Source organism: Lycium barbarum, chromosome 10 (genome assembly GCF_019175385.1).
Source record: "Lycium barbarum isolate Lr01 chromosome 10, ASM1917538v2, whole genome shotgun sequence".
Taxonomy (NCBI): domain Eukaryota; kingdom Viridiplantae; phylum Streptophyta; class Magnoliopsida; order Solanales; family Solanaceae; genus Lycium; species Lycium barbarum.
This window is the reverse complement of record NC_083346.1, coordinates 30202325-30227498: the sequence shown is the minus strand read 5'-3', so window position 1 is coordinate 30227498 and position 25174 is coordinate 30202325. Positions and strand designations below refer to the sequence as shown.

At 36.0% G+C, this 25174-nt stretch overlaps 1 protein-coding gene, 1 long non-coding RNA gene and 1 other non-coding gene across 6 annotated transcripts; all 3 read right to left on the bottom strand.

Moving 5' to 3' along the window:
• Positions 1-649: 649 nt before the first annotated feature.
• On the bottom strand, positions 650-11377 carry LOC132613603 (uncharacterized). Of its 3 annotated transcripts, none has more exons than XM_060327695.1 (4): positions 11122-11377; positions 8772-9802; positions 3450-4317; positions 650-1051 (listed from the first exon to the last, which is right to left on the bottom strand). In XM_060327695.1, the coding sequence occupies exons 2-4, from the start codon at positions 9744-9746 to the stop codon at positions 1005-1007; spliced, it is 1890 nt and encodes a 629-aa protein (XP_060183678.1). In that variant the 5' UTR covers positions 9747-9802; positions 11122-11377; the 3' UTR covers positions 650-1004. The 3 variants fall into 3 exon arrangements, with proteins under 3 accessions (XP_060183678.1, XP_060183676.1, XP_060183677.1); XM_060327693.1 differs by having other exon boundaries at positions 11118-11376; XM_060327694.1 differs by having other exon boundaries at positions 11171-11376.
• Positions 11378-14401: 3024 nt separating this feature from the next.
• Positions 14402-16716, bottom strand: LOC132614803 (uncharacterized). Of its 2 annotated transcripts, XR_009572451.1 has the most exons (3): positions 16397-16694; positions 15805-15882; positions 14402-14679 (listed from the first exon to the last, which is right to left on the bottom strand). It is a non-coding gene; the product is annotated as an uncharacterized LOC132614803 (long non-coding RNA). The 2 variants fall into 2 exon arrangements; XR_009572450.1 differs by lacking the exon at positions 15805-15882 and having other exon boundaries at positions 16397-16716.
• Positions 16717-23674: 6958 nt separating this feature from the next.
• LOC132616379 (small nucleolar RNA R71) lies at positions 23675-23780 on the bottom strand. The gene has a single exon (XR_009573163.1). It is a non-coding gene; the product is annotated as a small nucleolar RNA R71 (small nucleolar RNA).
• Positions 23781-25174: the final 1394 nt, after the last annotated feature.

Sequence of the window (25174 nt, the reverse complement as noted above, 5' to 3'; positions counted from 1 at the left end):
TATTTTATTTTCAGATCTCTATAGTTTACAACTTCAGGATAAACAATAAAACTGGACGAATTAATGAACGAACTTTCCTTTCAATAGATTTAAAAGAAACGAAATGCATACGAGGCAAAAAAATACAATGATAAAATGGCAAAGGGCCAATGAAGAATAGAACAGAGGTAGGTAAAAGAGAGGGAGCCTTTGGTGAGATTAAATCCAGTATGCTCTAGCTAGATGCTAGATTACCTAAAATGTAATTGCAGATTACTCATATAAGAAGTATGGATCGATAGCCCGAAGTAAACGATAAGTAACATGCTAGTATAACCAGTTCAATTATACTGAACTTTAAGAGTGAAGACCTTTGCTTACACTACCATTATGTATAACTTAAATCACAACATACAGTACAGCATGCAAATAACAAGGTCAACTTAAACCTTTTGGGCTTAGCAACACTAAATCTTGAGAACTCAATTTTGCTAGTGCCAAAAAGTATCAAGTACTTGCAGGTAAGTTGGGAAGAAACATCATTAAACTGAGTAGTCCATTTTAAACAGAACCTCTCGGCTAACATATTAAGCTTTTATAGCCATCTGCTAATGAAGTTATGGTCCATACAGTAAATACCAAATAATCATTTTGGATGCAATCACATCAATGAAGATGACTCACAACTGTATTTTTCCAGAATTAGCCAAAAAAAATACCAAAGTTTATGTACAGAAACCACTTTCGACTTTGCTGATTTCTCAAAGAATGAATTGGAAACAAACCAAAACCAAAAAAGAAAACGAGAGAAAATAAAACACACTAACAATTCTTTTCTTTTCCTCTAGCTCTATTTGAACTATATGTAAAAGGAGGGGCTTGGGGGGATTATTCAGCAAAGCGACATGCAAAAACAACAATAAACACCTCTGTCCTTTGCAGAGTAGACACTGCAAGAGAGACACTTAGATTCTCAAGCTAAATGGATGCTAAATTTCCCCAGAACAGGGCTAGTCGGCCAGAATTTACACGTCGTCTTCAGTAAGCTGCACTTTATATCCATGCTTTATCTCTGCATCGTGTGTAAAATTGAGTCAAGTTTAAGGATGACATGAAGCACAATATAAATCCAGAAACAGTAAGTGCTACAAAAATCAGAACAATTATGAAGTTCATGTGCATCAGTGCACATTCTAAGAATTTGCTTTGCCTAGAAGGCTAGAAAATCTCATCCAACCTAGCATCTTATTTTGATCTATGTTTTTGCTCGGACTCTCCAAAAATGATGCCACACCCATGTTGGATCCTCCAAAAATCCACTACTTTTGGAGGATCCAACACACCCGCTGACATTTTTGAAGAGTCCGAGCAACATAGATTTTGATTAGGTTTGTACATAAAAGTAAGTTAAAACTTTGTACTGTTTTTCCCTTTATCCTAATTTGTTAGGTGCTCCTTCCTTTTTTGTTAGTCACAAAAAGATTGGGACCATTTTATATTTAGAAACTCTGTGATCTTTACATTCTCATTTTGCCCTTGCTTAAAGGCTTTGATGTGATCTATTATGGACTCCAGTGGAAACATACATGTGGTATTTTTTGCATATTAAGCTTAAGGAAAGTGGACCATTATTCGGCGACATAAGAAAAAGGAATTTAATAAAATCTAATTGGGACGTATGTGAAGCGACTAATGCAGAAAGTCAACATATGCTAGCAGAGCCAGAAGGATATCTAAACTGTGGATTTGTGACCCCAAAGAGAAGGTATTACTCACAAAATATATGCTTAACCAACAATTCCAGTTCATTGCAAGGGCCTAATTGGCATTCTCAATGTGAAATTTAGGATAATCAAATTCATTAACATTACTATTATTTTGATAAAGAAGAATCACCAAATTTAAAGAATAAAAGAAAAACACAAACGAAACAAAGAAAAAGAAATAGGGACATATAGTTAACATTGCCTCTCTGTTATGTATATGAACCATGGTTTTTTAGCTCGTTCTGCTCCACAAACCCAACTACCAAAACTCAAGAGGAAAAAAACTGGGATCTCCCAATTAAAAGTGAACCCAAGATGCCAATCATTGAGCATTACCATTTAAACAAGGCAGTAAATCGAGAACCCCTTAAACTTGCCATAAATTTCATTTAGACATTCGAACTAAGGCATGTTCTGATTGAGCACCTAAACATATAACAACACCGACGCATACAACTTTTCCAAAATGTGAGTGGGAAGTGTCTAAAAGGAACACTTTATCATGTGTTCAGGTGCTCAATTGGAAGAGACCATAGTTTGAGTGTTCGAGTGTCTAAGTGAAATTTACTGGCAAGTTTAAGGGGATGTCGATGTATTCAGACTTTAAACAATAAAAATGTCTAGAAAGGATCAGCAGGATAACTCATTGGCATTTAGTAATGCTAAGTTTACAAGTGTAGAAAATAACACAAAGAATCCCGGAAGAAAATGTTAAATTTGACACTGCTAGAAATTAAAGATTTATAATTTGTGAATTTCATAGAAGTGTCCAAGAGACTCCTTAGTAGATATTTGTTTCATCATTCTAATCTTTCACTATTTTAAAGAAATCATATACTTGCATCACTTGCAGTATACGTTAAATAATTACTCCACATCCAACTTGCTTCCCTCTCTTCAGGAAGTAACCACAATGGATAAGACTGCTGGTAGTCCAGCAATTAGCCAGAGGAAAGGCAACGTTTTACAGAGTTAAGAAAGTTGCCTATTCATTTCTCACTTTATATATCCTTGTTCAAGATCTGAACCACTCCCCAAAAATAGTGGTAGTATGATCATTTATTTGAAGCTACAGAAATGCATATGATGGATTAAAATTAACCTATTTGAACAATAAACTTTCACAAATCACTATCAAGGATGATGAAATAAAGATGGACAAAAGAATAGCTTTGTACAGCCTTAGCAAAGTCCAGAATTTCGTGATCTGAAAAATCTGAGTAATACAAATACATGCTATCCAGAAAAATATTTGAAAGGACAGTCAATCAGACTTTTTTGGTGGGACAAGGGACTGTTATCTGAAAAATCTGGTTCTGGACATATTAAATATGATACCAGAAAATTTGGGATACATACATCTCAACTGTTTAACATTGTAGACAATTGTTGTGTTCTCCATGTCCTCTCACCAAAATAGCCTATGTACTCAGAAAGAGCTGGAGATGGAATCATTTGAGGCAAAACGAAGGGTGTGAGCGACCCCCATCTACTCTACACTGAATACAAGGGCTTTTTTTGGCAATTGGAATGAAATCTATACTGAATACAAGATTAACTAAGCAAAGAAGATAAAAATTGTAACCTCAGTGACGTTAACGTATGCACGATATGGTTATAAATTCAAGATGCATATATTCACCAAATCTATAAGCTTACCAGTGATAGGCGCAGTTAATGATTAGAAATTAGGAATCAAATTACCTTTGAGTGAAGCCTTTTTGTACTTATCCTTCCTTTCAACCTCATTTTCCCATCCACAAATGTCATCACCGATTTCATCTCTCTCCTCATTTCCTATTTCACTTTCACTTGCTGTCTCCCATTCAGAATCATCAGTTTCCTGGCCACACATGTCTCCAGCATCACCTTCACATTGAACTCCACCATGTTTAATAGCAGCCTCTCTAAATAACCAAGCTGCACGCATCTGCTTTTTTACTAAACGCTCAGCATAATCAGGAACCTTGTTTTGCCTTAAAGACAGATCAGGATCATTTGATTGAGAACACTCATTTATAAACAGAATAGCATCTAATAAGCTCTCCTTGGCTAAACCAAGCATGTCATATGCCTGCGCTCTTCTCCAAAGGCTTTTGGCATGACGGTTCACAGGATTATGAAGACACAATGCACGAGTAGCATCACCTATAGCAGCCAATGGTTGTTGCAATAAAAGATGACATTGAGCACGATTGCTGTAGAGAACCACTCTCTCTTTCTTTGACCTCATTGGGCATAATGCCAATGCTTCCGAGTATTTGGCTGCAGCCCCAGAAATATTTCCAGATGAAAACAGGGAATTTCCTTCTAGTTTTACCACCAGCGCTGCTGCCTGTTTGATGTGAAGGTCCTCTTTAGGCATACTTTTCTCCCATTTTAGTCTCTGTTTGGAATTCAGTAGTTCTTCAACTTCTTCTTTCACATGGCTATTGATTTGAGTACGACCTGTCCCTTGTGATTCAATACATTCCTGAAGAACATTGACAATAGAATCTCCAAGCTTCTTATGATCCCCAAGGGATGATATCTCCGCAAGATCCACAAGTGCAGGTACAGCCTTTTCAATCACCTACAGCAAAAAATAGTAGTCACGACCTTTGACATTTCCAAAAGTGTCTAGATCTATGGCTTCTTAAGATTCAGCTTAGGGCTATAATATTATAGCATTGTCATCAAAAAGAAATTAAGGAAACGCTGGGGACAATCTCATCCTGGGCACACATCTTGACAATGAAATAATAGATAGAGATCGCGTCCAAAACCTGCCATTTCTATTCAATTGATACCACATCCGATATGATTGAACGGGACGGATCCAATTGCCAAAGAAAGGACAGTCTACTACTACACTTAAATTCCCTGAAAAACGAAGGACAGTCTACTACTACACTTAATTCCCTGAAAAACTGCTAGTCTTCCTTATTACTTGTACTTTTTGCGTTTACGCTTTCTTTTATACATATAAGGAGAACTTTACTTGTTATGGAGATTAGGGGGACTCAAGGTGTAAAGGCTTTTTGGGATTTGAGATTTAGAAGGGATTTTCAAGATTGGGAAGTGGACGAGTTTCAAAGATTGATAGATTTGCTTCATAGGCAAGTCAATCGGGTGGATAATCCCGATGTGTGGTGGTGGGCCCAAGGAATTTATGGAGTGTTCTCGGTGAAGTCTTTTTATGAGAAACTTTTGGTTAGGGAGGGAACTGATTTCCCATGTAATGCAATACGGGTTCCAAGTGTGCCGAGGAAGGTATGTTTCTTCACTTGGCTAGCCAGTAGAGGAGTGATTTTGACGGCGGAAAATCTTAGAAAGAGGAAGGTTGTTTGCGTCAGTTGGTGCTACATGTGCAAGGAAACAGGGAAGGACGTGAACCATCTTCTTCTACATTGTAGGTTCACCATGAGACTGGTGAGACATGTTTGGGTGGTTCAACACTTCTTGGGCAATGCCAAGAACTGTGAAAGAGTTGATGGTCAGTTGGAAGAGCGAGAAAAGGAGGAGAAGACAAAGGGCTCGGAACATGGTTCCGCTTGCATTGATGTGGGGAGTTTGGAATGAGAGAAAGAAGAGAGATTTTGAAGGAATAGAGTCAAGTTTTTCTCAATTGAGGAGTAGTCTTCGCTCCCTTATTTTCTTTTGGTGTAATCAGAAAGTTCCTAGTTGTATCGAGGATTGGGTGGAGTTTGTAGAGAATCATATTTTATAGATTTTTATCTTTTGGTATATCCCTTGTATACGGTCGTTCTTGGGCCATGTTTATGAATTAAAATACTTTTACTTGATCAAAAAAACAAAAAAACAAAAAAAAAAAAAAAAAAAAAAAGCAGTACAATACTGAACCTGAAGGGCTAGAGATAAAAATGGCTGCAGTAGTTTATAATGATACTATGAGGAGCGATAATAGCAGCACTACCAGAAAGAAACACTAGAAATTCCTAAACTTTGAGCACCCAAAAGTGTACACGTTTGAAGCAAAAAGTACAGAGTCAATAATACAGATGCACATGTCTGTTCCTTTATTTGACGTCTTCATCTTCCTGGGGTAGCATTCTACTCACAATATTAGTCGTAACACTGACATGGCCACTCTAGAATATTCTTTCCTCTTTTGACAAGTGAAATTCATATCTTTGATTAAACAAGGGGTCTCAAAAGCATTTACAGTGTGAAGACTTTGTTAGCAATTATTAACCGTAAAGTTTACTCAATGTAACTAGTCCTTAGTTCAAGAAGCGTTTTGAATCTGTCAAATATGTTAAGTATTTACTTCTCAAAATATATAAATGCCAAAAAGGACATGTATGAAGGAGCCGTCACTGGCGTGAGAAGATTAGTAGGAGAGACAAAAAACTTTCCCATAACCATGGGTTTACACCAGCGACTGGCATTGAGCCCGTACTTATTTACCCTAGTTATGGATGAGCTAATCAACACAATACAAGATAAGGTCCCATGATGTATGCTATTTGTTGACAATAATGTACCAACTGACAGAACCTGTGACGTTGTCAACGTAGAGCTTGAGCAATAGATAAACACTCTAGATGGTAAAGGTATTAGGATAAAAAGACGTAAGACTGAATATATGCACTGCAAGTTTAGTCAGCCTTAGAAAAGTGAAACTGAGGTGAGATCGGACGTGATTGTGGTGCCTCGATGCAAGCAATTTAGAATCTAGGTTCATTACTCCAACAAAACTAATGATAGATGAATATATTGCACATAGAACCAGATGAGTGAATGTTGGACCGCTAAGTCCAAAACAGCCATAAGATGAGTGTCTGAGAGATGCGGCTAAGATGGATTACAGTCATACAAAAACTAGACAAGATTACAAATGACCACATTCCTTAGAAGGTGCAAGTAGCACATATTGAGGATAAACTGAGGAGAAGATCGCTTAGGATGGTTTGATCATGTCTTGCGTCGACTTCTGATGCACCGATCTGTAGGTGCGGAACCATTGTGAATGAAGGTGTTAAAAGGGGACAAGGTCCACCTAAAATTAGATGGAAGGTAGTTGTCCAAAAATACCTACAATCTCTTGGAATCCATGCAGACTTCGTGATAGATAAGGCACAAGGGAAGAAAGATCTATACGGATGATGCTAACTAGCTGTTTTAGACACGTTAGTACGTTTACTTTAGGTCCTATTTTTATAGTCTTTAGCCTATCAGAAAATATTATGGCAGTAGAAAACATAGGGAGCTTCTAGTATTTTTTATTTTTTTATTTTATAATGTTCACCTAGATGAATTCAAATGGAGAAACATGGACAGTGAGGATCTTATAGCCAACTCTAACTTGTTAGGGGCTGAGGCGTAGCGGTAGTTGTTGTATTTCTTTTACGTCAAAATAACTACGATATTCATTTCTCTCTTAAACCTAAAAGATAAGAGGCTTTCATAAAGCACAATGAGAAGACTTTCAGTTTGTCCTAAACCTAATGTACAAAGGTGTAAGTAGATTAATGTAATTACTCTCGTTTCTAATAGCAATTGCAGTTAATTCTCAGTGTGCAGGTAGATTTTGCTATCTGTTGCAAAAGGTCTTATGCAAGTTACTCCAGTAGGATAAACTAATATGATTTCATCACATTGTGTCACTTCACCTCTAAAGGGTTCTCTGCTTCTACCGGAAAATAGACTGGACAAAACAACAACAATGGCTTATCAAGAATTCTATCAGTCCTAAATCCTAATTGTATAGCTCTGCTGATTTGGTGCATCTCACCAACAATAAGAAAGAGATGTCTTGGTTAACAGCAGAACTTAACTCAGAGTTGTAAAAGGTTGGCTGGTCACTACCCAGTGTAATCCCACAATAGTGGGGTCTGGGGAGGGTAAGATGTACGCAGCCTTACCCCTACATGGGTAGGGAGGCTGTTTCCGATTGACCCTCGGCAACCCTCCTCCTTTATCCGGGCTTGGGACCGGCAATGTGAGCAAGCTCACACAGGCGGAGTTTCAGAGTTGTAAAAGGTGTTGAACAAAATATCTGAAACTGAAAGAAGAAGTAGATCGACCAAATAAGATGCTCATTTTAACCACCCTCTTTGCTTTACGTCCTTCTGTCTAATACATGAACATCAACTGTCGTCCATTTTTTATTTTATTCTTGATCAAGTATAAGCTGTCGCCCATACGCACGTGCACAGGCACATGCTGACACTGGGTACTGGTGGTGGTGGTAGTTGAAAAAGCTTTCCAATCATTGATATGATTGAGAGGGTATACATCACACTTCAGAACTCAGGTTCTCAAAGGCAAAAACTCAAGAGTATATGAGTGTGAAACTTAAGTTTGGTGTTGAAAGTATGAGCACTCTCCTATTTGCTGATTGATTCTTTCTTTATTTCTATTTCTTTCTGATATTACTAATACCATCTCATTAGATATTACATCTCTCAGGTGTTGCATGTTTGTCTTCGATACTTATTATAAGTTAGACAAGTACAGTGGAACATTGCTTTTAAGACGAGTTTTTTTTTTTTTTTTTTTTTTTTTTGAGGTGATGCTATGCGGCTATGCCTATACCAATAGCATGCATGCTTTAAAGATTACACAGAGTTCCGCATCACTATAACACTCATCTTTTGTTTCCTTCATCTCTCTACAGATTATGGACTTACACGTGCTTGGTCCCAAATACGAATTCTTATGCACATTCTGAAGGACCAGCCTCTCCGAATTAGAGTCTGCTGGGTGTCTGAACATAATTGACTTCAAAGATCACTTAAACATCTATGATAAGATATCTACATTGTGAACTAAGAGGAGGTATCCAAAGAGTGAAGTGTATACCTATTTTGGACTAACAAGTTCTGGACGCAAACATCAGACATAGGAAAAGGAATGGAGCACTTCCACATTTAATGGATGACCTAGTATGGTCAAAGTTAAGCTTCAAAAAGTAAAAGAGAGAAATAAAATCATTGTTATTAATATAACATAGAAATGTCATATTCCGCCACCTGATATTATTGAACGTAAAGCTAGAACCGAATAAAATTTTATTATTACCTTATGAGAGGTACTTGGATCCTGGAGCAACCACAAAAGACAGTCAATTGCCATATACTGCCAGTCATCTGATGAGCGAGCTATATTGCACAATGCCTCTATAATACCAGGACATGCAGCAACAGGGCCTCTACCAAGCTTGTGATGGCAAATTGTCCTCAATAAACCAATTCCAGCAGGGGAATTTTCATTAACAAGTCCACCCCACATTCCTGGAAGCTTTGCTAGAAATTCCGGCTTGCATATAGTAGGAAGAAATTCAGGTTTGAAAGCAAAGCAATTAATAAGCTGCAGGGACCAACATTGTAGCTGACTGGCCCATTCTTCTGCCTTTCTGGACTCCATTTCAACTCCACCCATCCCACGCGTAAGAAGGTCACAATGATAACTAAGTCTTCTATCAACATATTGGTAGAAGTGAGAGTAAACAATTTCTAGAGAACTCATCGCGAGTTGGATGGAGAGCTCTAGAATCTCACCGTGACTTGCAACAACTGGAAATGTGCTGGCATAGGTAGCTAAATGTCCTAAAGCTCTCACCGCAACTCTTTGTTCGACCCAAGTTAGCCTACCTCTCAAAAGTTCAACTAAAGGAGGGATGATTCCAGCACGCACAGCTCTTTCAGCAAATTCTTCCATATTCATGGTATACGATCCAATTATATGTGCCGCATAATAAGGAATATATATATTTTGGTCATGCGAAAGCCAGCGTCGGTTCTTTAAACCCTTCCAAATAAGTGCTGACATGCATTCAAATATCCCTAATTCGATAAACTCTGGATCATTAGGATGCGCCATGGCAGTATTCCATAGACCACTGATGGGAAGAACTTGACCATCATCATCCTGTGAGGGAAGTTCGCGAAAAAACTTCAATATACTCGCTCGGCGCTTGCTTGGGTTCCCTTCCTTCATCACACAGAAGAAGCATCCTGGGTACGGACAGTCAGCAGAAGCTTTATCCATGCTCATCTAACTGAAAGAGCCGGAATTTACTTCTTAATCCACCTTCTTATCGGCAACAGTACCTGCAATGACATGTTGGATTGCAACCATTAAGTTCTGAGATACATTTTGCACCATAAACCATAAGAACAACTAAGAAGTCAACGAATATGCATAACATAATAACTTTGATACTTCTTCCATTAGTCATCAGCAACACATCAAATTAGAGGCCAGAGCTTTAGGGTGTGTTTGCTATGAAAATGTTTTCCAATTTTCCCATGTTTGGTTGGTTTAAAATGCTTTGGAAAACATTTTCTCTAGGAAAACATGTTCCTTAAAAATGAGGAAAATGACTTCCCTAATGGAAGTAGGGAAAACAAGTTACATTAGTAACATTCCTAATTCATTGTCTCCTCCCCACCCAACCCCCAACCCCGAACCCCCCACTCCCCACCCCTTCCCACCCCCATAGTGATTTGCTATATTAAAATATATATAGATGTTCTTGGATAATAGTTTTTTCTTACTTACCAAATACTAGAAAATAAGTAAGAATCTCACTTTTTTCCAAGAAAACATTTCACTTCATACCAAACACACCCTTAGTCTAAGCAAGATTTCATGAAATGGCACAAAAAATTATTTTTATGATTTGTGAATTTGGTGCTTCATCCCCCTCCTGCCAGGCTTTCACATTTGCTTAGGGAAACAATAGATCCATGTATGAGAGGGTATCAGTCAAAACTAACCAAATGAGAAGTAAAACTGGCCTACCACATAACAAATGAACTTCATCTGAGAGTGAACATTGTGTTTCAAAAATATGTCTTGACAAAGTGAGGTCAATGAACCGAACCAAATGCGCCAATAAAGTACTTTTCAGGCAAGAAACAAATAACCCGAATGAATGCAAGCTATCAATTTTTTTTCTAGTAACTACAAATGGGGATATTCAACTTACAAAACAATGTACTTCACATTTCACATTTTGTATACAAAGTTCAACTACAATTTACACAAAATTACAGCAAAAATCTAAAAAAAAAAAATTAAAGAACCAAAGTTCCACTTGTACCTTGAGGCATTAATCACCACAAATAGAGCAAGCAGCCCAATCAAAAAAAAAAGAAAAAAAAAAAAGACCCCAAGTCTAAAATGCAAATGAAAACAGACAAAACAAGTGATCCTTCTTATAAAGTTGGCATCTTGCAAAATCAAACAGATCTAAAACAACAATTAAAACAAATCAAGAACAAGTGTATACACCTAGCAGAACCTACAATTATACTGTTTGAACCCCATATAATTGTACACACAAATTGAGATTTATAAAATTAATAAACACCATCCAAGAAACACTACAAACAAGCAATAAAAACTAGAAAACAAACCAACCTGCCTTTGTATAAAGAGTAAATCAAGAAGCAAAGAGAAGAAGTGAGAAATACTTGGAGAGCGCTTCTTTTTTCAACTTGGGTAGAGGAGGGAGCAGCTTTAGCACTAAAAGATTATGTTTTTTTTTTTTTTTTGAGGATTTTGGATGTGTCTTCTCTTCACTCTTTGACAGTCAAATTTTAAGACTCTGTTTTTGAGTAAATTTCTCTTTTTCTTTTCCCTTTTGTGCTGAAAATATGGATGCAGATTACCAAATTAATTCCAATCAAGGAAAAAAGAAATAATAGTTTGGGGTTTGTGGGGGTGGGGGGAGGGGGGTGTTGTTTGGCTTTGTTATAGCCTGTTTGGCCAAAGCTTATTTATCCCTAAATTTTTATTTTTTTTTAAAAAAAAGAGTTGTTTGGTCAAGTTTTTGAGAAAAATTAAGTGCTTCTGGGGAGTAGCAGAAATATTTTTTTGGAAGATAAAAAATAGTTTTTACTCAAAAACATTTTTTTGAAAAGAACTTTTGAGAAAAATAAATTATATTTTTTTAAAAGTTTAGCCAAATACTAATTACTGCTTAAAAATGTTTTTTAAATTTAATGGGTCAAATACGAACTACTTTTCTAAAAAAAAGGCACTTTTTTTAAAAGCACTTCCCAAAATAAGCTTATTTTATAAGCTTACCAAACAGTCTATTAATCTTCCCTTAGATTTGAAAAATCATCAAGAAAATAGAAAAGTTATCAGTTTCTTCCTTTTATATTTGGTTGGAATGAGATTAATAAAAAAAAAGATATAAATATAATTCTCAAACTTGAATTTTTCATTTGTTCATTGGTTTATTTTCGCGTGTTTTGAAGTAACCATTGATAAAAAGGGTATTTTAAAACTATTTTAATAGCTGGATAGCATTTTTGAGCCAAAAAATATAACGATAAAGATATATTTAAGCCAAAAAAACAAAACGGAAGGTAAAATTAATTCATTTCTAATAGTTGGGGAATATACTTGACCCTTTTCCTTTTTATCAGTAGTAGAAAGCAAAAAAAAAAAAAAAAAAAAAAGAAGAAGAAGAAGACAAAGAGCGCGTGGGGTGGTGATGGGATGCCATTTAAGGGGGTGGGGGCTAACGCATTATATCTAACACTGTTATTGCGCCCGCAATGTGATTTTCCCCTTTTATTTGTGTTTTCCTTTTTGGCTTTGGTCCCATTTTCTTCAATTATGCTTCTTACTTTACCGTTGCAATGACAACACGTACATGGAAATTGGAATTATGCATGATAGATAGGCACTAAATGACTTCCTATTTCCTTAGCTTTACTGATGTATAATACGGAGTAAAAGAAGACACCGTCCATGATATTCTTGGTAAAAATAATATATATAACTAATTATCAAAACATTTGGATAGTTTTTTCAGTGGTATGGTGATCTTTTTAATCATCCCATATTCAAAATCTACCGGTTCACAACTAATTCGGATATGGCTAGACTCATTAAAAAAGTTGATCAAGAACTTGAAGTTTCTGAGTTGCTATAAGTCTCAAATTAATACTATATAATAATGATTGAGTTTATAGTTAAATATATATATAAATATTAAGTGAATTCTAAAGATAAGTACAAGGTATAGGTAAAAGTTATTGGGTTCCCATAAAATTAAGAATAGATTCACAATTTTCAGAAAATGAGTGCACTATTATAAGAAGCGGATCCAAAATATAAGTTTGATGGGGTTCGACCTTTAGGCTCGTACCGTATATTACATATGTAGTGCACTAATTTTCTTATATATATACTCTTATGTTGAAAATGTTGGGATCATGAAACATTGGCTATGTGTTACATCCTCCACAGCTATAATTTTAAACTTTTAATATATTCATTTAGTTTAATTATACAAAATTTTATGGTAACAAAGCACAATAGAATTTCAATATGTCAAACTTAAAATGTCTGAAACAATAAACCATACAAACAAAGAAAAAAAAAAGTGCTTAATTAAAATGCAAGAACGGACACTAGAACCCATCACCGTGGGTGCCCCAAATTCTAGAAAAAAGATAACACGATAGACATAAGATTTGAACACCTAACCTAACTCAGAGAGGTGCAACCAATAACCTGCATCATATGATATTTTAAATTTGGGTGTGTGTCACACACGCACACGGGCGTGCGGGCACACTCACATTAAGTATTTTTGATAAAATATAACCTTACTATACATGATCAATGATGAAGTTTGGGTGCACGTGAAGCTAGATCCCACCTAAATAAGTCAAATCATATGTTGTATTCTAAATCTGCCTTTGCCATTAAAGAGGAGACACTCCCTAACAAAAAAAAATTCTACTCTCCTGATTCAAATTCAAAATCTTTGATTAAGGGGTTATGGTGAATTTCTATTACAACTTAGGTTTTGCGGATTTTACTAAGATCATAACTAATGAAGAGAGAGATCGGGAAATAAAAAATGGTTATTAGTGCTGATTAGATAAAATGGAAATGAGATAGGATGGAAAATAGTGTAATTTATCATGTTGCAGAATGACAAAACCATATATCTTTCTCACTGATACCAGCATATCTTTCTAACTGATACTAGCAAATATCAATTATTAAAATTTAAAACGATTAAACTAATCGTGCAAGGAGGTGGAGTTGACATTTTTAATATCCCTAAATTTCAAACGACATACTATAAACCAATTAGTAGTAGCCTATTTACACGTCACCTTCCCAAAAAATGTCTCTTAATTAAATATTCGTTCATTTTCGACCTTTGACACCATCATTGTAGATTTCTTGTCATGTAACGAAGAGTGGAGGCATAATAAGTCAATTTACTGGCAACTCATGCTTTGCTTTGTTTTGCTCTATTGATTAACTATTTTGATACAATGAATTCCAACCTAAATAAGTTCTCTCATAATGATGCATTTTTGCCTTCTGCTCACACGAGTTCCCATTTTTGTTTTAGCCCAAAGTACTCGACATTTTCGCAAGAAAAGTAAAAGAAAAATATAATAATAATGATGATGATTTTTCAATGTGATCAGCTAATGCAGGTGCATAATGAACAATCTGCAATTGAACTGTACCTCTTGCTTCCATTGAAAGGTCTCACTTTTGCAATTTCTCTTTAAACAGAGATGTTTCGGACAAAGTATCACGACCCAAATTAGCTGAGTCGCGCAGGCACCTACCTTTCCCACCTCGGTAGGCGAATCCTTATTCCAACAATCTCGAATACATGAAACAACAAGTAAATAAGCGGAAGAAATAGAAATACGTAAGTCTGACGTAATAATAGATAGAAGATGCGGAAGTACATCAAACCACCCCAAAAATCTGTCTAATCGTACAAGAGCAACTAGCTAACATCTACGAGTCTGAAAATCTCAATAATACATCAAAAGTCGGAATATGTCTTGGAATATCAAAGAAGACATAAAATAAGGAAAGAATCTCCAAGGCAGCGGATGTCCTCGTGCTCACCATGTAGACTCTCAGCAGCAACTCTCGCACCGCAATCAGCCACGAAAATTAGAGTTCGACCTTACCTGGAACTCTACATTCATAAAAGAATGCAGCAAGTGCAGATCAGTACAAACAACAAGTACTGGTAGATATCATAGGCCGACTAAGTTTAACTAACACATATCAAGTCAATAAAGTAAGATAAACAGGTAATCAATGAAGGTATAAGTCAAACACAAGCCAGAAATCAAGTACACGTCATCGCCTATGTTATAGCATCTAAACCCAATTGTGTCAAGTCTCAAATACTCAGTCTGAATCCGTATATCACAATTACATCACAATAATATCACAACAAAAGCCAAGTGCAATGCAATGCAATAATGTATGAAGCGTATATGCAATGCAATGTTATGTACACATGTACTCCAGACAGAAATATCGACGTCTCGGTGGCACAACTCATGGGGGGCCCGCGAAGTCCATGTACCTCACGGCTCCGACACAAACCTCGGCAACCGCTACCTCACAATTCCGGCAAAAACCTCGGCAATCGCTATGCACAACCTCTATTCCGGGACAACCATTGGATATTGGTCCTCACGTCACTCTCATCTAACTGAGCCCAGCTCATCACAATGTTTCCTCAAATATCATCATTGTGTCAACAGTATATCATGAAGGATGAGAATGCGTGCAATGTATGAGTTCAGTGTCAATAATCAGATCAATATCACAATTACCACATATAGATAACGTCAACAAATAAGATACTACAATATCATGAAACAGGCTACACAAGCCATATATAATACTATCCTCGTATCAAACATCAACAAGTAAGATACTACAATATCATGAAAAAGGCTACGCCATATAGAACACTATCCTCGTATCAATAAGTAAGATACTACAATATCATGAAAAAGTCTACACAAGCCATATAGAACACTATCCTTGTATCAAACATCAACAAGTAAGATACTACAATAGTCTCCAATATCTACTATCACCACGTGGCATCAAGCCAACAATAATAGAACAAATCAAGTCACAACACAACGGGGTAGCTAGCCCCAATCATACAACAGGGCCCAACCTAAGACAATATCCAACTCAACTTTATACCGGAAGGTTTACATGCTTTGTCCGACAATATTGTCTAAATATATGCTTCGCTAAACGAAGTCTCACCATAGGATAAACAGTAACCCACCTGGAAGGCCGAACAACAAAATCACCAACAATCACACCTTAGCCTTTCCTTTCCTTTGAGCCTCGAGATCAAGAAAGTCTATTCATATTCGAAATCTAGATTAGAAATCATGAATATCGGTACGTATATTGCTATCATTCGAATTGGATCAAAAACCAACCCTAGAATTTGGGGAAATGAGGCCCATAAGGGCAAAACAGGAAATTCAGGGATAAATTATCCAATTAAACACTAGGTGATCAAAATCCATCAACTAATTGCTAAATTAACTCAAGGATTCATCCAATTTCGAAATCCAAGCAAAACCCCCAATTTTAGGTATAAACCCTAACTCTTAAATTCAAGAATTCATCACTAATAATGAAAGTTATATGACTAACAACCTTAGATACATCATAATCTAGCATAAACCCAATCAATTTCATCATTTAAAGCAACTTAGGAAGTCTAACCAATTTTATGAACTTCTCAAGAAAGACCCATTAACCCTCTTTCATGAAAACCCCAATTTCCTACTTTAGAAATCATGGATTAAAGCTTAAACCAAGGAATGAATCAAAGGGAAATACTTAGATTATGGTTTAGATCTTACCCCATGGAAGAAACTTGAAGAACATCCTTGAATTCTCCCAAACCCAAGCTTTCAAGATGAGAGAAACCCCAAAAAATCAAAAACGCCCAGCTGTTCCGCCTCGTTTTTGGTGCCAAACGATCCCAAAACTCTCTTTTGATGCCTCCAATGGATTTCTTATGAAATTTCACTCAAATTAGGCTTTTGAATCACTCCATTTGACCATATAAGGAATGAGATATGTTGGTTTCAATATTTGGAAGAATGCAGATTTTTAAATACGAATTCAGTGGCAATTTCGTAATTAATCTGAAAAATCTGCCGACCCAATTCTTAGTAAAATAACCATAATTCCATCATACGATGTCGAAACTCGATGATTTCAGTTGCTAAGGTTCCAAAATTATGATACAGATATAATGGTTCAGTCAAAACATGAATCAAAGGCCGTTAGCTCAATATGGTACCCTTTATGCTTAAATTGATGTCGAAATCGAAAACAATCAACATACAACCCAAATTTATCCAAAACTCATCGAAATCTAACCAAACTTTGTGAACATGTCCAAAATCATCATACAAACTTATGGGAACTTTCAAAACATCGACATGGGATCATCTTGACCCGATGTTGACCGTGGTCAACTCCAATTCTAACTTAACTAGTTTCTCAACCAATGACCCAAATCACACCCGAACCCTTTGGAAACCAAACCAATGATGCCACTAAGTCATAAATCACCCTCCGGACCTAATGGAACTGTCGGAATTCAATTATGGACACGTTTACCCAAAAGTCAACTTCGAGCCAAATGGTTTTCGCTTTAAGGCCAAATTTTCTAATAGTCATTCCAAAACCCAAAACGATGCCTAAGGAACTGTGCCGCCGGTCCCCACGGGTCAAATAGAACTAAAAAGGCTCGGGGACGAGTCAACAAGGGCAAAAACGATAAAAACGCAATAACGACCAAACGAGTCGTTACACAAAGTAGCATCATCACCAAGGAGATATTCATAACTTAATCAATTAGAAAAGTTTAATATCAAAAATTTTAAATTCTATTTTTTAATTAATAATAAATGAAGATGAGCATAATATCGTAAATCACAACCGAAGTTAGTGTTACGAAGATAAACTTTACCAGAGATTCTAAAATATCCCTTAACATTTTAAAAACATATTATTACACGTGTTGGAAACAATCTCTCTATCTTCATAAGGTAGGAGTAAAGTCTGCATACAATCTATCCTCCCCAAACCCTACCTATGGGATTACATTGCATATGCAGTTGTTGTTGTATTATTAATTACATGCGTAACTATTGATCAGAGCACAATGAGTATTTATAGTCAAAACATCTCTATAGCAGTTATCCTCTGTAATAATCTTTCACTATACAAATTATATTTTTTGTGAAATCGATTTTTCATACGGTGTTATATTATATTTTCGAGAGGTTTGACTATATTTCCTTTTGAATACTCGGAAAGACAGCTATTTGGGATTGGAAAAATGCCCTAAGAATTAAGATGGGTAAATATGAAGGGAAAAAGAAAAGGAATTTGAATTGTGGACAAGGAAATGTGTAACTCTGACTCGTGAATTAAAAACATTTAAATGGTGGGAGCTAAAACCCGCTTTGCATATTAAATTGTATACCATCCCCTTGTTGCGTAATCTCCCGTACCTTTGTGGATTTCTTCAAATCTTTCAAGTAAATAAAATTTGTACAAATTTTGGAGTAGTTAATTCAATATAAGTTGAAGTACAAAAAACAATCGTTTTCGTTCTTGTTTAACAATAAACCTTGTTTATTTTCTATAACAAAAGTAGTAATATAAACTTTTGCGTAACTTCAAAAATTCACTTCGTTTGAATTTATACACGTGAATTAGTCAACATCCGGTTTTGATTTTTGAAACCAGCATTTTGCGGTATACAACTTTACAAGTGTAAAGAACGAAAAAATAGAAAGTGATCACTACTTATATTGAATTTTGAAACCCACGGCTATAATGTGTGGTCATAACAGATTATATAAGATTATTAGTGACCATATTCATCAGAAGGTGCGAGTAGCACACATTAAGGATAATATGTGAGAAGGTCGTTTAAGATAGTTTAATTGGACACGTTATATGTCGACCTATAGATGCACCTATTTGTAGGTGTGAAATTACGGTAAGTGAAGGTGTTAAACGAGAACAAGCTAGACCCAAAATTACATGAAAGGAAATGTTCAAAAGACCTGCAAATGCTTGGTATCAATATTGACTTAGCTAAAGAAAGGACACAATGGAAAAAAAAATCCATATAGATGATAGCGACTAATTAAGGATAGGTTTTAGACTCATATGGAACTTTTATTATTATTATTATTATTATTATTATTATTATTATTATTATTATTATTATTATTATTATTATTATATATTTTAACATATTTTTACTTTTATTTTATTTATTATTATGATGATGATATGATATGATATGATATGAGTTTAAATGAAGAAATGAGAATCCATATAGTCGACTCTAACTTGTTTGAGACTCAAGCGTAGTAATTATTATGTGTGGTCAGGGTGAGCTCAAAGTTTTGAATTTAGAAGTTCTTATTTTAGTTGCCAAACTTATACTTTTGCTTCTTCACTTTTATTTATAAGTATGTGTTTTAATTTGTTTGCTTGATAATGTTCCCATACACCATTGCAAAATCATAAATGGTGCGAAGATACAATTATTGAAAAGTTTTATAATACAATTGTGTTCAAAATCTCTTTTTATCGGTTTTTTATTTTTTGGTCGGAAGCTAGGTCGATGACTAAAGGATACATACAAAATTATTGAATCACCTCTTTGAAATAAGGGGAATTTCATAATAAACTTCAAGGTTACCCCTAACGTATTGAATCCGTTTTTAGAAAGCTTATTCTAATAGGTCAACTGGTTCAGGCGGGTTTGAATTTTAAACAAGGGTTGATTTAATTTAATCCTAAATTTAAAATATAGAAAGTTGAGAAGACGACACGTGGCTATTTTAAAAAATCAAATATTACCTAGATTGTTTGTTCGTTTAATTACGGGGTATGTTTTAGCCCAAAAAATATGTTAGGGATATTTGTAGACCAAAATATTAACGAAGAGTATCTATGAACCATTTTCAATACGTTTGAGAGTATTTTTGGCCCTTTTCCTGTTCTTTTTATTAGATATTATTTCATAACCGTTATTTAGTTTCAACCTCCTAAATTGGAAGATGCAGAAACATTGAGACTTGTGATACATTGAAAATACATATAGATTAAAATATCACTCTTTCAATCAGCTCAAGTTTGGGTGGATTAATAACCATGCATTTGTTAACTAATTTATTTTTAATCCGTTTAAATTCAGCCTAATTTTTAAGTATGTAGTCCAATTAATCCATGAGGAACCTTGTCATTTTTTTTGTGTGATATATGTTATGAATCCAATGGATTTGGTGGATATTCAATGAATATTCTACTTATACATGAATGTAATTGATGTCCTAATTAAGAAATGTAACTCTGGTGGTTCTTTCACCCTATAAAAAAGATGTTCATCTTTTGATAGAAAGTACACAGAGAAATAGAAGATTTCTACTTCTCTCAAAGTTCTTGTGTCAATAGTTTTGGAGCCTTAGTTTATAATGGAAGCATTTCTTTTACAACACGTTATCAGCACGAAACTCTAATCAACTAAGAAGGTTTCTGGTATGATTTTCATCTTTGTGTTACGAATATCAATCGAGGTATGTTTTCCAAAATATTTAGTTTAATTTGGTTCTTGAAATATATAATTATCATTCTGGTTACATTCAAATGCATGTCAGCCTTGAACTTAATTATATCTTGAATTCTTAAGACATAAGCATGAAATAATACTAATCACAGTGATTGATATAGTAGCTTAAATAATTTTGATATAGGTTGATTGTCTTTAGTCTAATAATTACAATCACATGCCCGTCATTAATAATCTTACCTTGATCACGATTATGTGTTTGAATAGATGTGGTAGGATATAAGAAAATTACAGCTCATATTTGGTATTATTTTAATATTCATAAAATGCCAAAGTTATTTAACACAAGTAAACTACGACAGTTTACGATATGAGGCTGCATATGTATTATATTGTTCGCTAGCTATATAGCTCGTGAATTAGCTTCTCAATTAACGATCGCATGCAATCTTTGTGTGAAAAATACTTTTCTCTATGATAAAAGACTCTACACATGCATGACTAAAATTTTCATTAATACGTTAATGCATAATTTAGCAATTAATTGCATCTTGGTCACTATTTATACTAAGGGAGTGATGATCATCATATTTATTTGGATATCAACATTAGATGTATCTTCATTAAATTTTAAAGGTTATAATATGAGATAAATATCCGTTTCATTAATAAATATTACTTACAGAATTGAAAGAACTATATGACCATTAGAATGATAATGAATATTTCATAAAGTCTTATTATGAGCAAGCATTTAACTTTATAACTGTAAAATTATGTCACGCCCCAAAATCCACCTTAGGCGTAACAGGAATCCGATGTTATGGATAACACCAGAAGCACCTTATGAATCAATAAACATCTAATGCTATGTTAAACAACTTATTTTAATAAATATGAAACAATTCATTAATAAATTGGATAAAAGAACAACCATACTTAGAGGTAATTCAGCGGAAGTCAAATCAAATACTTAGTTAATAAATGTGGCAAAATGCCCCGACGAGTCATACGAGACTCCAACACACTACCCACAATCTGACAACTATCTATGGAGCTTCTAAGATAATGAGTAAATGTCTAAATCATCGGGACGCAACCCGAAAACTAAAACACGAAAAGTAAAGATAGAATGGTGCCCCACGAACAATCATGTGGGCTCACCGAATAGTCTTGAAAGCAGCAAGTTCTCTTAAGTCGTGGGCGTATCACGAACCTGCTCTTCTACGTTAGCTGACACACCATAAAAAACAACAATGGTATACCTAAGTACTGGTACTCAGTGAGTGTCTCTGGGACAATAAATAATGTAAAATAAAATAATATAATATAAGGCAATGCAACAATGTAAGTAAAGCAGTTCGAAATCTAGCGATAAAACCATACACCAAACTTAGAGAAACCATTATTAGAAACCATTAAGAGAGAGTTAAATCACCTTTCAATTCATTATGCCATTTATCAAGATTAAGTCCTCCGTTTATGAACTGAAGATTGATGTGCCGTGAATTTCGGCACATTTTATGTCTTTTTCACTAGAAGTGTTGCTTGTTTTTAAGTGTTTTTACATCATTTCTTATGTTATTTTGGTGTTTTGTAGGGTTGATTGGCTAAGGAACGGAAATGATAAGAAATACTGAAAAACGGACAACTTGGAGCAAAAGGACGGTCCGTAACTCGAGTTACGGACCGTAACGTAGTCCGTACCCTGAGAGGAAGATCCAAATACGTGTCGCTCAAAAGGACGGTCCGTAACTCATGTTACGAGCCATAACGTGTACCGTAATCTAAAGGAAATTTCCAGTAAGAAGCCTAAGTATTGACATATGTTACGCCCAGAAGGACGGCCCGTAACACAGGTTACGGGGCGTAACGTCATGGCGTAATACATTGGCCACTGAAGACTGAAGCCATGATCCGCTGGAAGATACGGACCGTAACCTGTGTTACGGTCCGTCGAAAGAAGCCGTAACGGTTGACCTAATATCAAGCTGACAAAGGACGGAACCGAAGGACGGACCGTAACCTGTGTTACGGTCCGTAACGATGCCGCGAAGGGTGTTTTTGTCCAGATTTTTGTCGCGGTTTTTTGCCCTATAAATACTTAAAGTTATATTTTTAACAATTATTCAGATCTTTTGGGAGCATTAACTTTAAGCCTTGGATATTTGTGAAGTTGTTGGAGCACTAAAAGCATCAACTTCACCCTCATTCCACATTGTATTAGTATTGTAAGTACATTATGTTAACTTTTAAGCTTTCTTTGTTAAAAAAATGATGAGTAGCTAATTTTAGTTCTAAGGTTGTGGACCCTATGATGGGTATTATGTGAATGGGTTTCTACTATTGATATATGCATAATGGTTGGTGGCATTTATTCAATCTTTGAGTTTTAGCGTTGGGTAATGATTGCAAGCATTAGTCTAAGCCATTATACTAACTTTTCTTGGGAAAGAGAGTTAGCATTGGTAAGATTGAATAACAATGACTCGGGGCGTTAACCCTCGTTTAATAGACTAACTTAGGAATAAGAACAAGTCGAATTGGCATTATTGGTCGCTCTTCGATTTCAACTCTTTCGCATTTGGAAAAATCATAAAGAGGAAATACGACCTAACTGTTGGGAAACATTAGGAAGTCCTTAAGAGATCGAGTGCATACTCTTAGAACAACCATTAGAAGTATATCACATTGAAACCTGAAGCATAATATCTAATCAAAGATGGGAACACAACCTTAGTCTCTCTCTCGCATTAATTACAATTCAAGTCAAAGTATTCGTTTACATTACACAACAAATATTTCAAACTATTTGGAATAGGATTAAAGCCTTTAAAGACCAGTATCGCATACAATTAGTACCCTTTTCTCTCCATATTACCTGTGGGATTCGACCCCAACCTTGTTTGGGTTATTATATTTGATAATGACCGCTTTACGCCACTCATAGGTGTAATTTGAGCATATCAAATTTTGGCGCTGTTGCCGGGGAATACGGTTTTTAAATTACTGATTGTTGTGTACTTTTCTTTAAAATCTTTTCTATTCCATCACACCTTGTTTGTTGTTTTGGTGAACCAGGTGAATATGGCAGGAAGACATAATCGAAATCAAGGAAACCAAGGTGGGCTCCAAGTGAACCCACCTGCACAAGAAGAGGAGGAAGATGAGAATTTATTTGCGGAATTCATCAATGAAGCTGATTATGCTTCTGCTGTGGTCCCTCCTAGGACTGGCAATGCTACTTTCAAAATTGATAGTTCTATCTATCAGCTGCTGAAACTTGAAGGTTATTTCCAAAATTCTTCGGAGGACTGTCCACTCCGACATTTGAAGAACTTCCTGCACGTATGTGCTCAACAATCTCAAGGTGCTGTTTCTGCTGATGCACTTCGGTTACGGGTCTTCAAATATTCCTTGGCTGGCCAAGCAAGAGAATGGTATGAAAGGCTTCCCAGCAATTCTATTCACACCTGGAGCGAGCTAGCCAATACATTTCTGAAGAAATGGTTTCCACCGAGCAAAAAGGCTGAACTTCGAGATAAGATCTTTGAGTTCAAACAGCTCCCGGGGGAACAATTATATTCGGCATGGGAGTGGTTCAAGTACTATCTAGCTCAATCTCCAACTCACGGGTTTCCGGATGCTATTCTCACCGAGAAATTCTACAAAAGCTTAGATACAGTGAATCAGATTGCTGTCAATACTGCCGCGGGAGGATGCTTCATGGATAAGTCATTTGTCAACATCACCCGTTTGCTTGATAAACTCACCACCCACAATCAAGCTTGGCATTCAACTGATAATGAGATTCTCTCTTATGGTAGTCCGTCACTAGCCGCTGTTGAAAAAGAAAACCACGAGAGGGATCATGCCTTTGCTCAATTGCAAACCACGGTGGATCTATTATCAAAGAAGTTGGCAGAAAAGGATGCATTGGGCGTAAATACTGTTGAGGAGTTACCACCTCATCCACAGGGGATGTATCAAGTCCCTGAGGGGATGTACCAAGATGGGCAACAACATTATGAAGACGCTAATTGTGTCAACAACTCCCAAGGGGGTTATCAAAGGCAAAATTATCAAGGTCCGGGCCATCACCCATGGCAAAATCCTCAACACCAATTGCAAGGGAACAATTATAGCAGAAATGATCAGGGAAATCCAAATCAGGGGAATTACAATAACAACAATTATGACAATAAAAGCTCTAACCCTTACATTCCACCTATGGGGCAAGCATCAAATTCCCAACAGTGGAGAGATAATTCAGCTAGCAACTCTGCTAGCAATGCTGCTAATGATTCTGCAGAGCTGAAAAGTATGATGCAGAAAATGCTAATGAACTAGGACGGAACTGAATGTACAATAAAGGGAATGTCTCAGGTTCAACTATCTCATTCAGCTACCATTCAGAAGCTTGAATCGCAATTCAGAGACCTTTCCAGAGAAGTGCATACTCCTCAACGTGGACAACTACCAAGTGATACAGTTCCAAATCCGAAAGGTAGTGGGGTGAACTCTGTGGAGCATGTAGCCGCTATTAGCACCCGAAGTGGAAAAATACTTCAAGGTGCTGATAAAAAGGTGGTTGATCTTGAGCCAATTGTTGAAGAAGAGGCACAACCTGATGTGTCTGATGTTATTGCGGAGGAAGAAACAGAGGAGGAAGTCCCTATAATAGCTGAAGAGGAACAAAATCTTGAAAATCTTAACGCACAAGGAGAAAAACATGAAAAGGGGAAGGCAAAACTTTCTGGCGCTCTACGCCCTTTGACTCAATTGTTCAAATCTTCACCGCCTTTTCCTCAAAGGCTAGTGAGAAAAACAAAAGATGACAAGTGTTTGCGATTTTATGATCAACTTAAGCAATTGACGATGAACATTCCTTTCATGGACGCTGTCCAAGAAATGCCTGGGTTTGCTAAGTATTTAAAGGATCTCTTAACAAAGAAGAAGAAGCCATTGAAACACGACACTGTGGGTATCACTCATCGCGTCAGTGCTATTATTTCCAAGACCACAGTGCAAA